This window comes from Tachypleus tridentatus, chromosome 8 (assembly GCF_004210375.1).
Source record: "Tachypleus tridentatus isolate NWPU-2018 chromosome 8, ASM421037v1, whole genome shotgun sequence".
Lineage (NCBI taxonomy): Eukaryota > Metazoa > Arthropoda > Merostomata > Xiphosura > Limulidae > Tachypleus > Tachypleus tridentatus.
In genome coordinates this window covers 12,175,845-12,191,946 of record NC_134832.1, presented here as the reverse complement: position 1 = coordinate 12,191,946, position 16,102 = coordinate 12,175,845, and the positions used below count along the sequence as shown (strand labels likewise).

The following is a 16,102-nucleotide window of genomic DNA, read 5'->3' as shown; positions in this document are numbered from 1 at the left end:
AATGATTGAAAAATAACATTATTTTATTGCACATGCTCAAGGTGAAAAATAATATTTAAGATCCAACACACTAAACCTAATATACACCAAACAGGCAACAATGTTAGCATTATTAATTATTAAAACAAAAAGCTAGGAAAATGATTAAGGTCTATTGAAAGAAAGAAAAAAACTTTAAAATATCTTTGATAGCTAGCTCACCACAACTTAATATAAACTAACAAGTAAAATTACTTATTTTTTTACTCAAAATAATAAAGTTTTTAGAGCCTGTTAATAATAATAAATAATATTTAGTTCATGTCTTAGCGTTATTTTTCGAAATAGAAGTTATACCAAACTAGTAATAGAAAAATATACTGTACATATAGTTGCTTTTGTTTATTTCTTCTGTACACGTTGCTAAGTAACCGATATGACGAAGACAAATACCATGAGAAACCGTATTTGATTAAACAAACACGAGTATTAGGCATATTTGGAAGGCACTCAGCAATTAATTGTCAATGGTCATTCAATAAAAAAATAAAACTATTAATTTATTATAAGTATCATTTATTTTATATTTTGCAGGAGAAATTTGAACCTATATTGCTACTGCTGGCCTAAGTGGTCTTTATAACAATAAGGACTACTGTTAGCGATTTTATAATTCGCCTGACTTAGAAGTGTTAACCATAAATATAATCTTGTAAATAAGCGCTGTGAGCCTATTACTCATCGTTTGGGTGATCGTTAGCACTTAAAACTTGCTGCCTAAAATCAGGTTTCGCTGATCAACAACATAGTTGTAATTAGATAAATTGTTAACAGTTTACAGTCATATACATTAACAATAACATATGGTAATCAGAATTTAAATGATTTATGGAAGTGGATGTTCTAAGGAAAAAAGAACCCGTACCCATTCGAACAGTTAGTGGATTTGGTGCGCAATCAAAACAGAATTATACTATGGTAGGAAGCTGCTAACTGCATAGTAAAAATATTTATTCAAAGTTTGGTTGCATCGGAGAGGATCTGCCATTATTTAACCATTTTTTCATAGTTACTTAATTTTTCCACGAAAAAAATACTTTAAATTAACCTATAGTATTACTTGAAAGTTAAAGTTGAACTTTTGTAAATAAAAAATATTTAATTTTTTTCAAATATAACTATTTTAATTAGCCTTTTCACCAAAGTTTGAAAGTGAAATCACCAGTTGATTACTTTTTATTTGTGCAAGAAGTGTGTTAAAAATTTATCTGTATAAGTCTAAGCTGAGAAGTTAGTATATATATACATGTATATGTTGCTAAGACAGTAATCTCTAATAAATTTTGCAATTAACTTCCAATCGCTTTTCTGTAGATTTAACATTTGTAGTACAAATTGGAATGTTTTATTTGCCTCATTTGATGAGTAAAATGTTTTGTGACTAAATGAATTAAAAACATCAAACAACCCAGTCAGTTAAGAAAGATGTACTGACTTTTCAGACCAAAGATAAATTATAATTTATTTTTAAGTGCAACTATGAAATCAGTATTTTATAATAAATGGTAAATAATGTAGCAAAAATTGTTTTTTTAACTGTTTATAATATAGACTGTTAAATTTCATATTTTTATCTTACAATTACCCTAGGTTTCAAAGCCACCACGAGCTGGAGCTTTTAAAGAACAATTTACAAAACCAACATCATTTCGGAAATTTTATGAAAGAGGTGATTTCCCAATAGCCCTAGAGCATGATACCAAAGGAAATAAAATAGCATGGAAGGTATTTAATGTACCTTTATTTTGTATCTAAATTGGTTTACTCTGCAGGGAAATATTTTTCTTTATATAAAGCTTTGATGGGAATAATAAACACATATAAATTTTAATATAACTATTCATACACTGTGGTGTTTAAAGTTTTGCTACTAATGTGTTGTACTACTTTTATTAAAGCATTTAAACACAGCAAGATAGGCCATACTGCTGCTTTTCCATCATTTTTCCTCTTTATGAAAAAATGATAAAGTTGCATCAACCCACTGTTTGCCTACTTAAGTATAGATTAGATAAATTTTAGAAAATGGAACTAATTGTCAATAATTGTAACATTAAAGTAAAAAAAGAGTATGTTGGCCCATCAGAATGGTCCTATACACTACACATAACTATACTTAAAGCTAGACTTTACTATTTAAATATTTATTAAGCCTTTCCTTAAATTTGCTGCTATAACCACATTTCATGAAAATCCATTCCAAAGATCAAACACCTTGTTGGAAAAGTAAAAATGTCTTTAGTGAAGATGATTATTACCCTGCCAAGATTTATTGTATTATTTTTACCATTAAGTACAAAAATATATGATTTATGAATAGCATAAATCTCTTAATATTCTTAAACATCTCAATCAGAACCTACAAGCTCCCTTTTTCTTTTTTTACCCACAGCATAGTAGCTCATAGAATGGCTTTGATTTTTTCAAGTACAAACTTTTATCTCATAGCTCCATCTCTAGTCTGGTTTGAGATCTAATTACAGCCATTGCCACTGATAATTTCTTCTTGCCTTTTTCAACATCAAACATTTTCACAGATCTTAACCTTTCCATTCCAGGTATCATTCTAGTATCCTTTCTATGAAACATTTACAAACATTTATTGCACTCCTTAAGGCAAGGAACCCAGAACTGAACACAACATTCCAAATGAGGTCTATATAATGAAATTATATCCCCTTAAACTTATATTCAGTAATTCTCTACATACATCCTGAAATCATCCACCCACGTTTGCTGTGTGTGGCAACCCGAGAAGGGAAGGAGAAGATCCTGGTGGTTGAGGGGTCCAACCCTAACACACCACTTTGGCCTTGAATTCCTGTAGATGAGCAGTCTTGAGGTGGCCCCCCTGGAGTCATTTGGCTGGTCCACTTTGGCCTTAGGCTGGTGTCAACCAAGTATCAGTATTGGATGTTCTCAACAGGTGTTGTGGACATTATATCTGATGCTAGTGTTTGGACATAGTGCTCACAAAACTCTGGCATTGCTGCAGTGTCCTTGTTTGACATTGTAATGCGTCCCCTCGTAGAGCTCCATGGTTGGTGGGGTAAGTGGACACCGAAATTTCTTTCTCTTTATTTTGGATACTGCAATTAAAAATCTTAATAAAATAGTGAAAAAACAGTCTATAGGTAAACGACCACGTCTTGAAGATTCTGAGCAACAATCCTCATCATCTGTACCACCTGTTGTACCTCATTTTCTTACATTGCATTCACTTTCAGACAAGCCTTTAGGACAAATGTCTCCCTTTTTCATTTAGAAGGGACAAGAGGGACTTGCTGGCTCTCCAAAATCAGTAAAGAAGCTTTGATCTGGTGACATATTGGTGGAAACATCCACATCTCAACACAGTGAACTTCTCTTGCATCCAAAGGCAATTGGGGATATTCTTATTGAAGTTACACCTCATGCTACTTTGAATTCATCATGAGTAGTTATTGTTAATAGGGATTTGAAGAACAACCCCGAGTCAGAGATTCTTGCTGGTTTCTCCACCCAAGGAGTTTCTGCAGTGAGGTGTATCTCCACTCACAAAGATGGAATTATGATGCTGGCAAGTATCCTTGTTCTGACATTTACATCACCACATCTTCCTGCCACCACCAAGGCAGGTTATCTTAATTTCAGGGTATGGTCACACATTCTAAAGCCTCTTTCACTGCTCTCACAGAACTTGATCCTACCATCATCTGTGAGCCATCAATAGAGGACTGTGTGGCAGCAGTAACTGACTGTATTATACAAGCAGCTTCTCAGTGTATTCCTAAAACCTTGAAATGCTTTCTGCTATATCCTCGTTTGTGGTGGAATTCTGCCTGCCACATGGCATGGAAGGCTCAAAAATGGGCCTGGGATACTTTCCATAGATATCCCACACTCATGAACCACATTGCTTTCCAGCAGGCCTGTGCACATCCTCGGTGGGTAAGATGTCAAAACCAGAAGGAATCTTGGATTAAGTTCACAACCAGCATATCTTCTAACACCAGTTCCAAAGTTATATGGGACAAGATTCGAAAGGTCAGTGGGCAATATAATTCTGTCCCCTCTTGATCTTGCTTTCTCATGGCCAGGAAGTAGTTGATACCCGGAGCATCGCTGATACTCTAGGTGAAAGCTTTTGCCAGTTATCTAGCACTGTTGCTTCTTTCTCCACCTTCTTAGCCATCAAGACTTAGGTAGAGCGATCACCTATTTCCTTTTGAGCTGACTGTCTCTATGACTATAATCTTCCCTTTACACTGGTGGAACTCAAACTGGCTCTTCATTGGTCTGGCAATACATCAGTTGGACCTGGTGATGTACACTGTGAAATGCTGTGCCATCTATCTCCTGCTTCTCTTGCTATTCTTCTGATTGTTTTAACCAGATCTGGCAGGAGAATGTTTTTCCTGATGCCTAGCACCAGGCTATTCTCCTACCTTCCTCTAAGTCTGGGAAGGATCCCAAGATTCTTTGAAACTGCAGTCAGCTGCTTTGACGAGCTTTCTCTGTAAGACCTTAGAGAGGATGGTTAATGCTCATCTTGTTTGGTTCCTCAAATCAACCAACCCCCTCTTGCCCACCCAGTGTGGGTTCCGACGACAGTGCTCCACCATGGACCACCTGATTCAACTTGAAACGTCAATCAGAGAAGTCTTCCTCAAATGACAACGCCTTGTATAAATATTCTTTGACATTGAGTAGGCTTACAATACAACATGGACATATGGCATTTTGCAAGACCTCCATATATATGGGTTACGTGGCCATTCACCCATTTTTATTAAAAATCTTTTAACGGACAGGAGATTTCAAGTTCGTGTGGGTTCGACACTTTCCCATTCTTTTCTACAGGAACGTGGAGTCCCTCAAGATTGTTTTGACTGTCACACTTTTCAGTATAAAAATTAATGCCACCACTGAACAACTCTCTCTTACTGTTGGAAACGGGCTCTATGTCGACAACTTTCACATCTCATGTTAGTAGTTGAACGTGAGCCTCAATCGTTTACTGAAGTGGACCACAGCAAACGGCTTTAACTTTTCTCTCTCTGAAACCATTTGCATGCACTTTTGCTGCCAACAGGATATTTATCCTGATCCTTAACTCTGTATTGGTGAAGTTGTGCTGCCTGTGGTATCTGAGACAAGAGTTCGTGGGGCTTATCTTTAACTGTAAGCTGACCTTTATACCACACATCAAGCAGCTACGGGTCAAATGTACACGAGCACTGAACATCCTCCATGTCCTCTCTTCCACCACTTGGGGAGCAGATCGATGTTCTATGATGAAGATATATCGTGCTCTTATTTGATCGAAACGTGACTATGGATCACTAGTCTATGGCTCTGCTAGACCCTTGGCCTTAAATATGTTGGACCCCATTCATCATCAAGGACTTTGGCTCTGCACAAGGGCAGACCCTTCCCCTGTTTAGAGTTTATACATAGAGTCTCATTAACATTTTTTTCACCTCTGCTGTTTGCAACTGTTTTTATGCTTTGAAACTTCGTTCCTTACCAAAGCATTCCACCTGGGGTTGTATTTTCCTTCCTCGGTGCATCATACTTTTTGAAAATAGACTGTCTGCCATTGCTCCTTTTAGCCTTTGTATCCAGATCTAGTGTGTACTCTGTGTAACACTCAGGTCACAATAAGCCACATTTTACTTTCATGCCATTGTTACAACTCTTAACGACGGCACCATTTTAAACATATTCTATCCCAAGGTTTGTCCATAACGTTAGACAGTGTTATTGGTGATGGTTTTTAGTTTTTTAAAGGCCATTAATCTTTTAAATGCCATTTAAGTTTTTAATTTATACATTAGACTTTTTTAATGTGGCTCCCTTTTAAAAATCCCAGTTCATCTAGTTCGATTTGAAATTTGAAAATGTCTGTAATGTTAAATAACTCAAAACCAGGACTGGAAAGGCCAACTTCAAGTGACTAATGCTGCTGTTTGCACTACCTGTTAGTTATCCTGGCGAGTTATTGTTAAAATTTTGTGACAAGTCTTTTAAAACTTTTATTACTTTTTGAAAATGGCTATAACATCAAATAACTCGGAATCAGCACTGGAAAGGCCAATTTCAGATGACTGACGGTGGTTTTTGTACTTACCTGTTAGTGTTTCTGGTGAGTTATGATAATTACAACTGCGCTACAGAAAGTCCTATACAACGTTTATTACTGTAGTTTTTCTCTTAATGTTGTAGACTAGATGTAAATATTGGTTTTATGCTATTTATGTTTTTTTTAAACTTTGTTTTGTTTTACCTTAATTTTCTTTTTGAATTTTACTAGACTTTAATTTTAACTTTTTACTGTATGTTTGGCATAGATAGCCTAGCTGCTTTGTTCCATAAAACACTAAATCAACCAACCAACCAACATCCTGAAATCATTTTGGCCCTACCACTAACAACAACAATACTGCTTAGATGCTTGAGAGACTGATAAAGCAAAACAGCAAGGTGCTTGTCTTCCACAACATTGTTAATATTATTAGAAACAAAATTATACCTATAATTTAACTTACACATTCATTATCTTTTATTTATTGTAATGAAAATTTGTCTACTTTTATCGATCAAGTAATCTAAATTCTTTTGTAAAGCAATAACATCTTCATCACATACAGCAAAACCTAATACCTAAATATTATCAACAGCTTTAAGCAAGATGTTGAGAAATCCTTCATTTATCACTGATGCAAATAAAAAAGGTTCTAAAACACCTCTGACGTTCTTCACTAGTAACATTAATCCATTGTGGTTGAACTCTCTGTTTTTTTCTTTCTAGCAATTTTCCATCCAGTGTGTCAACTTATCCTTCACACTTATAGAGAATATTTTTAAAATAATTTTTATGTAACACTTTGTCATGTACCTTTGTAAAATTCATATACACAAAATCCATAACCCCTTAAAAGAATAAAAAAATCAATATGACAAAGTTTTCCCCTTCTGAAACCATATTAACTATCCAACAAAATTTCAAACTTTGTTAAATAAAATGCATCTTTTATAAGGGTTATAAGAACTTTTCCTTTTACTGTAATTACTGGTACAATGTTTAGCACCACCCTTGAAAGGAGGAATAACATTATCCCAGCCATATTATAATCATCCAGAATGAGCTTTCTTTTATCTTGCCTCAAAGGCCTTACTACTGTCCTAACAATTTGTTTACTATATATTTAAACAACCCCTTAGTATTAATTTTTACATATTCAGTCAACTTTTGTGTTTTCATGTATTGTCTTCATTTGCCTAACATCCTGTTTGATCAGCTGTCTTGATCTTTTATAATCCCCTATGTCTCCCACCATAACAGTCAATTTAAATGTCTTAAGGTTTTAATATAATTTTTTCCCTTGCACTTTTTTTTAGTCTAGCTGGTTTTTTACTTTTAGTTACTATTTTGCTTCTCTGTAAGGAACATGTTCTATTTAAAATTATTCTTTTAAAGATTTTCAACAATTGATTAACATCTCCAATTAATTCATTTGCCCAATTCACAATAGATAATTCATATTGCATACCCTCAAAATGTTTTTTTATTGCAGTTTGTAACCAAAACCATTTTACTTTTGATTATTATATGCAATAAAATACTGAATTTTATTAAGCAATAATCAGTTTTACCCAGAAGTTCCTCAGTCTTCACACTCTAATCATTTCTGTTTAGAAAGCTTCTTATAAATGTAAAACAGTATTGCTCCTAGTAAGTTTTCTGCCAGTTAGTGAAAAATCGATCCTGAACAATTTCTAAAATGCCTCATGGTTAGTTTATTACATTTTCTAATGTATATGCTTGAAATTCCAATAATCTATAATTATGACTTCATTAATTGCAAAATATTATTCTCACTTTAAATTTTCAAATTAATTTCACTAGTTTCACTTAGTGTTCTATAACAGATTTTTACTAGAAGCATTTTCCTCCCATATCTGCTAAAATAAACTCAAATATATTCAATCTTATTATCATTGATATTGTTAACTTCAACAGGACATAACTCACATTATAAATATAAAGCCACCATTATCCGTCTTTTTATTACTTTGTGCGTGTTACATAACTATAATCCAGTATTTCAAAGAAATTTCTGTTATCAAAATTGTGTATATTTAATGAAGTTTGAGTTATTCCCATTATATCAAAATTCTCCATTCTGTCTGATACTCTAAAATAACCTATTGACAATAATAACAATTTAACCTATCCTTTAAACTAATTATGTGCTTTGATGGTACACTACACTTTTCTGTACATTTTATTTTTTCTATATTTAGTTTATTGTGGCATTAACCAGAATCTAGCTCTTGGTTGAAGCTATCTTTACAGCTGAGTTAGTAGCCCCTGCAAACAAACCTATTCCTACTCTATTTATGTGTATATCACCCATTACAAAAAGCTTTCTTTCCTATCTCACTTATTTCACAAGTCTAACAAGCCAATCTGTTTGTCCTTACATATGTGGCATGAATATAAATATACTATACATTTCTAACTTTTATTATATTATTGTATTTATTTTCAGTGTATTCTGTATACGTGAAGGTTTCACATAACGTATGGTTATAAAGTCATTTAGTTGATTTGTTCCTTTATTGTTCTGTATATGAATAATACCTTTTTCACCTGGGGAGGATATTGTATAATACTGCACATTGTATAAGAAAGGTGACAGCAATGTCCTTCAATGGTTATTCAGGTGATATATAGAGATTACAACCCCATTTATTTTAAAATGAGAATGACCAGTCATGTGGATGGTGCTGATCACCCTGGATAAGTGTGTATTTTTGCATGCTGAAGAATATTACATTTGGTCAGTATATTCTGGAATATCATTTCAGTTTGTCTAGTCAGGATGAGAGAAAGAACTAACCACTGAAGAGCAACTGTTCGTCATGTTTATGCAAGCAAGTATATACATTGTATTTGTTTCTAAGACTACATGATCAGTCTTGTTGCTTTTTGTTAAATCCATTCATTTAATAAGAGTTCTTTTAGTACTTTGTAATGATGCCTTGATTAATTCTCTGTTATCTAGTAAAACAATTTGATATAATTCTAAAGTTGATAGATAGGAGAAAATTTCACACGTATTAACACAAATCTAGCATTCAGCCATCATGACTCATTTATAATCTTAATTAAGCTTTAGAGTATCTGTGACATAATTAAGGCATGACTCTTTTATTTAAATGCTTTATTAATTTCCGGTATTGATCAATTATTTTCTTTAACCTAAATCGGTCATTAGCCATAACATGTATGATAAAAACAGCATCACTTTAACACTTTACTGTCTCACCTGGTGTATGAGACATGTCCTCCAACTGTGCTCCTGTTTCCCTGTGTATCCCCAACCTATTATATCCACATTCCATATCAAAGAATCACTTGTAATTCTAACTTTCTTGAGCATTGTATCTCAGTCATTGTTTTTCTTTTGTTTCCATGCCATTTACAATTCCTCATTTGCACAAGTTAAATGTTAAAACCTGTTACTTAATACTATGTTGTAATGAGAATGACTATTACAAATAGTCATTATTTACAGCCCTTGTACTCTTTCTTTCTGAAAGTAAGTTTCTAGATAGTGTACCATTGTATACAAAAGCTTAAGTTCCTCTTTAAATCTTTCTATCATTTTTTATTTATATTTCTCCTTTTCTTTACCCTCTCTGTTCTATTTAGGATAGTTTTCAACTTATCCTCTAAACAATAAGCTGTTGAAACAAATTGCACATTTTCATTATTTTTCACTTCTTTATTACAGTCCCACATTCTCAAATAAAATACACTCTTTGCACCTTTTGCATGCCATAAACTGTAAGTCTTTCAGAACTACTACACTCTTAACCATTGTTGTCTAGGAATGAATAATCAAAACTGTAAATACAATAAATACAAGTAACTTATTTACAACACTGTTAAGCTTAATATTCAAAAATTAACATGTTACACTATTTTATCATTACTTTAAATTCACAGTAAGATAATTAAGTTGACCCTTAACGTGTAAAAATAACAAATGAATAGTCTTTAGATGATATTTACATAATAATAGAAATTACTTAGCTTATCTTATAACTTACTAGTAAGGTAAATGGATGGATAAGTTAGTATCTGTTTGTCGTGTCACAAATACAGTTATATTGTTGGAATGTTGTTCTTTCATTAGCAGGTTCTTTTAACTTAAGTGGTTAAAACAATTCAAAGTCTAGTCCATGTAACAGTGAAAAATTATTTCCTCATTAAAATTTATTTACAGCTTTGTACATATTTTAACTCATTCTAGGCCTACATTTACATTCATACTATCTTCATGACACTAATATAAAACTCAAATTATTTGTACAACTCCACAGTTGATCACTCAAATAACTGAAAACAAAACTCTGCCAAGAATAATATGATTGATTTATTTTGTCAGTGCTTCACTCGTTCAATCTGCAAGTTTATTTATCCAATTGACTGGCTCAGTCACCTGTTTTATAATATAATTCTTGTTCAGATATTTCATAGAACCTCTCATTCATAAATATTCCCAAATATTTTAGGACTAATGTGATTTTAATTTAATGCACCCTTTAGCTAACATCTAAATTATAGCATAAAATATATAGCTTATAACAATATTATCATTATTCCTTTATATGAATAGATATAAAAGAGATAGCTTTTTTGTTATGTTACATTTCCTTTTTCAGGTTGAGATAGAGAAGTTAGACTACAATCATTATCTTCCACTGTTTTTTGATGGCCTGTGTGAGACAATACACCCCTACGACTTTTTTGCACGGCAAGGTGTTCATGATATGTTAGAACATGGTGGCTCAAAAATTTTACCTGTTATACCACAACTTATTATTCCTATTAAAAGTAAGTTCAGTGTTCCATCATATATAATACTATATGTTTTCATTTACTCAGTACTGAAAACTAAACTGATTTTGAGAATAATCTAGAAGATCATATCTGCTATTTAATAACAAAATACATTTTGTATTTGCAGTTCATATACATAGATTTAACCTTATGTACAACCTTTTATCAAACACATCCATATGTAGACTATTTTAAAAGTAGCTGAACTTGATTATTCTTTTAATTCTCTGTGAGTATCATTTACAACTCTCAATAAAGTTGCATAAATGTAATTGGTATGTCATGAATTCTGAGTTTGTTAGTGAACTTCCAAAAGATAAAATTATCATTGTAAATAAAACAACTAGAATCAACTTTTATATCACTAATAATCAAATTGGATTTTAAAATGTAAAATTATCTTCAAAATATCTAAACAACATTTTATAAACTGAAAAATAGTGAAATAAAATGCCAGTAAAGAGTAGCAATAAGTATGATTTTAGACTCATAATGTGGAATTAACATAAAAATTAAACATTTTCAAACCTATCTTTTATCATACTATTTATTATTGGCTACATTTGGATTTGTGTGCTGGTGCCTTCAGTGGGCCATATGACACTTTTTAGGGACATAGCAATGAAACAAACAAAATATACAGTCTGTTGTTAAAAAACAAGAACACATTTAAATTTAAAATTACATGAAAATACAATGTTCAGATATGTTTTAACATAAATATATTGATAAATTTTTAAAGATATACAATTGAATGATTACTTTTAAATTAATTTAAATAATATGGATTTATTTCTTCCAGTATTTGTACTGTTTATTGAAATCATGTTATTCCAGGCATTAATAAGTGAAAGTTGATCATGGTTTTAATTTAGTCTTGAAATTTAATTGGAAACCAATTAATAAAATAAATTGATGCAATTTTACTATTAGAAAATAAGGAACTTCAATAAGTAAAACTTGAAGCAAAAGATGAAATTGATTGGAAAGAAAAGAAAATATGATACCCTCTTTGTTATTATGTATCTTATTTTCTGTGATTTAATCTAATTTTAATTAAATGCTTTGAACACTGTAAGTCACAAGTTGGTGTATGTCACATTTTAAGATTCTGCAGCATCTAGTGAGAGCTTTAGAATTGTTGTAGTTCTATCAGTGAGAATTATAATTTTTGTAACTGATTAATTTGATAGCCTATATAATGTTGTATTTGCAATTTATATTCAACCACTTTAAACTTTTGCTTTGGATATTTCTTATTTGACATCCTTAACATTCTAAAACTATAGTTTCTAAAAGTTTTATTTTGAAAGTAGTCTGTTTACAATTAATGAGTGAATTTCTTTCAGTTTTTTTACTTTCCCAGTTTTTCCTTTGTTATAATAACTTTGTTGTTATATTTCTTCTTTTCTATGGCTTCTTTCTGTCTATTTAGATGCTTTGAACACTCGAAACCCCAAGGTGGTGTGTGGTACATTAAAAATTTTGCAACATCTAGTGAGATCTGCTGAATTAGTGGGGCAGGCCTTAGTTCCTTATTACAGGCAGATCCTTCCAATCCTTAATATATTCAAACATAAGAATTGTAGGTATTAAGCAATTTGTTACTGTTTTGTGTAAAAGCCAAATTTAGCATTTGTGTGACTGTATCTTAACTAAATTTATGGTTGTATAATGCATATATTTTAATTATCTGTGTACTTTGTTATTTCAGAATATGTCATTTATGTATAGTAAAGATTACAACTCAAAAGAGTCACATTTTTTAGGTGCAACTATAAAATAACTAAAGTCTGCAACCCATAACAATTTTTACCCCAAGGTTCACTTCTTTTTAAGTTTTTGGCTATACAAAAGCTATAGCAAAAATGTGTGTATCCAGAACATTGCAAGGATATTCCACCATATCCTTAACCCATTTTTCATTCAACAAACAAGCATGTAGACAAATTCACCAATTATTTACCAAAAACCTAAAAGATGTTTACGTGGAAAATCAAAAGCTGTTGTATTTAATGGTATCTTATAATAGGACCAGTTTTACATGTTAATCAGTTTTACAATCTTTATTTGAAACTTAGCAAATCACATTGCTCATTTAATATGTTAAAGAAGAAATTTCCATTGCCTTCAGAAGTTATTATTTTTCCTCTATACAGTAAATACAGGTGATGGGATAGATTACAGCCAGCAGAAGAGAGAAAACATAGGAGATCTCATTCAAGAAACTCTAGAAGTCTTTGAGACAACTGGAGGAGAGCATGCATTTATAAATATAAAATACATGATTCCTACATATGAATCATGTCTTCATAACTAGCTGAGTTTAAAGATTATGTACAAGTTCCAAATTTACATTAGAAAAAATAATTACTAAATTTTACGTGTCCCAAAATATTGTTCTTTCATTTGATGTGTTGAAATACTTGTATGTTTTATGCATATGTTCAACTTTTTTTAAATTAAAGTTTATAAATTAGTTAATTAAGATATATACATTTACAACTTGGGATTTGTAATTTACTTTCTATTCTACCTAAAGAAAAAATTCTGTTTTGCATATCTTGTAAAATATTTTAAAAATTCAGCTACATCTGATTTTTATGAAAAGCTTCAGACATTTTGAAATAAAATACTGTTTATGTTTCCATAATTTTTATTTAAGTCAAATTTATTTAGTTATATGTTGAAAAATGTTTTATTTACATGTGTAATATTCAGATACACTGATTTTCAACATAAAAGTGTCAAATATTTATACACAACACAAGCTATAACAAAAGAAAAGAAACCAATACAAGTTAATAAACATTATTTTATTGCTGGAACTTTACTTGGACTTGTCAGCTTCTATAGTTCTTATAAAGGCTTCAAAAGCTGGAAGCACATTTAACATCAGAATTAGAAAACATCAGGAAGTCCCTAGTGCAACATTGCAAAATCCTAAATTATCATTCTAATTATACACTCAAAGGAAATAAACTCCAAGTCATACTAATTGAAGAAACTTCTATATCACTCCTACAAATAAGTACAATTTCACTTCAAGAGGGCACTATGCATGACAGAGAAACATGTTTAAGTAAGTATAAGCCTATATAGAGTAATAATCTGGGTATGGAACCTGTGTATACACTGAAGGATGAATTCAAATTTACCAGAATATACTTCTTTAATATGATCTTACTAGTTACAGAATGATGAAGCATATCCATTTAACAGTTACAACATTCCTATTTCTTATCTTAGCACCTTCCCATGTCTGAACCTTAAAATTAAACGATAAAAGAATAAAATACAAGTTTAACATATTGAATCATGGTTTTCTTGAATTCAACTCCATAAGCTACATGTACAATTCCATACAAGTTAAACATGCATGACAAAGGCTCACTTTATTCAGCATATTAAAACCTCATTAGCCAATTAAAGTGAACAAAATGAAATAAGCCAATTATACAATTGAATAAAATATTAAATCAAACAACAAAAGTATAAAACAAAGGCTGTGTAAAAAATTAAGATTACTACGTTTTAAATAAAATCACAATAGAGTAACTAAATAAGTAATTTAAACATTATGAAGTAGCAAAACAATACATAAAGTTAAACAAATAAAATTATACAACAGTAAACAAAATCAAAATGAAACTACACATAAGTAACTGCTTGAAACCAATTAAAGTACAAAGTTAAGTAAAACATATTATGAATTAAGTTATATACTTAAAATAGACCCCCACTGGCATTTTTATACATAAAAATCATAAATGTTTTAAACTTGTTTGTAGTTGAGCACAAAGCTACACAAAGGGTTATCTGTGTTCTGTCCTACATGGATATCAAAACTGGTTTAAAACATTTAAAGCTCACAGAAATGCCAGTGGGGTCTATTTTAGTATATAACTTAATTCATAATATGTTTTATTATGAAAAGGAAAAACTGTTTGTTTGTTTTGAATTTCACACAAAGCTGCAGGAGGGCTGACTGTGATGGCCATTCTTGATTTAGCAGTGTAAAACTACAGGGAGAGCAGCTAGTCATCACCATCCACACACCAAATAGTGGGATTGATCATTACAATATAACACCCCCACAGCTACGAGGACAAGCATGTTTGGTGTGACTGGGATTTGAACTCATGACCCTCAGATTACGAGTGGAGCCAAGGAAAAACTAAACAGAGCATTAAATAAACTGTAAAACAAAATATAACCCAGCATTTAGACACTTGCAAAGCAAGAGGAAGACAGAATTACCAAAGAATCATAAACTAAATAAAATTGCAAAGTTGAAAAGTACAAAGTAAATTTATGAACAAAACAAAGAATGTAAATTTAACAAAACTGAATTAGCTAGATATGACATAGAGTACAATTTGGATTCAAGGTAAAACAAATGATAGAAATTAGTCCAATATCATGAAATGGAGAGCCTTAGGTGACTAAATTTCACATAAAATATCGGAAAATATAGTAGTCATAGTTGATAAACATGAACCAACTGGAAACAATAATGGTTAGGTTCTGCCAACTAACATGAGTGACACTAAACAAAAATAAAATAAAATTCAAAGTAGTTAAGGAATATCATCATAAAAATAGAAAGAAATTTAAGACACATTATTTCAAAGGTATAAAGTTAAGGTATAAACTTTTACCAAAGTAAAACATGAAAGACATCATTCCTCTAGAGGGATGAAAAACGGCTTTTTGTCATGTAGCCAATGTCTTTCTCAAGCAAAGCATTGTTCTTCTGTGTTAAATTAGCAATGGAGCTTGTCAACCTTACTCGGTCTAAATGACAGGTTGTATATTACAACACTTCCGCCACTAGTTGACTTCTGAAAGCTCTAAGTCCTTAGAACAGGGTATGGGGGCTATCATAAGTATGAATATGTCATGTGTTAAGGTGGATCTTACAGTTACAGGTAGTAGTGCATCTGGGGCTCAAAAGAAAGAAAATTCCTCTTTCAAATATACTTAAGCTTCAAAAATACGTTTAATGGATTTGACATGTTCTGTTAAGGTTGTAGATGTTTGACAACTTCCATCTTGTGTGATTCAGACATGAAATATTCTTCAATAGAGCAATAATAGGTCTCAGGCCACCTTTACTCATACTAGTGGGACCTCTGTACCAGTGTTTGTTACTGTGGTGCCACA

The 16,102-nt window shown here is 31.6% G+C and overlaps 1 protein-coding gene across 2 annotated transcripts; it reads left to right on the top strand.

Annotated features, from left to right (window-relative positions):
- The first annotated feature begins 622 nt into the window (after positions 1-622).
- On the top strand, positions 623-13,586 carry LOC143258532 (parkin coregulated gene protein-like). 2 transcript variants are annotated; one of them, XM_076517639.1, is made up of 5 exons: positions 623-957; positions 1,630-1,764; positions 10,759-10,930; positions 12,372-12,521; positions 13,096-13,586. In XM_076517639.1, the coding sequence occupies exons 1-5, from the start codon at positions 868-870 to the stop codon at positions 13,254-13,256; spliced, it is 708 nt and encodes a 235-aa protein (XP_076373754.1). In that variant the 5' UTR covers positions 623-867; the 3' UTR covers positions 13,257-13,586. The 2 variants fall into 2 exon arrangements, with proteins under 2 accessions (XP_076373754.1, XP_076373756.1); XM_076517641.1 differs by lacking the exon at positions 12,372-12,521 and having other exon boundaries at positions 624-957.
- Positions 13,587-16,102: the final 2,516 nt, after the last annotated feature.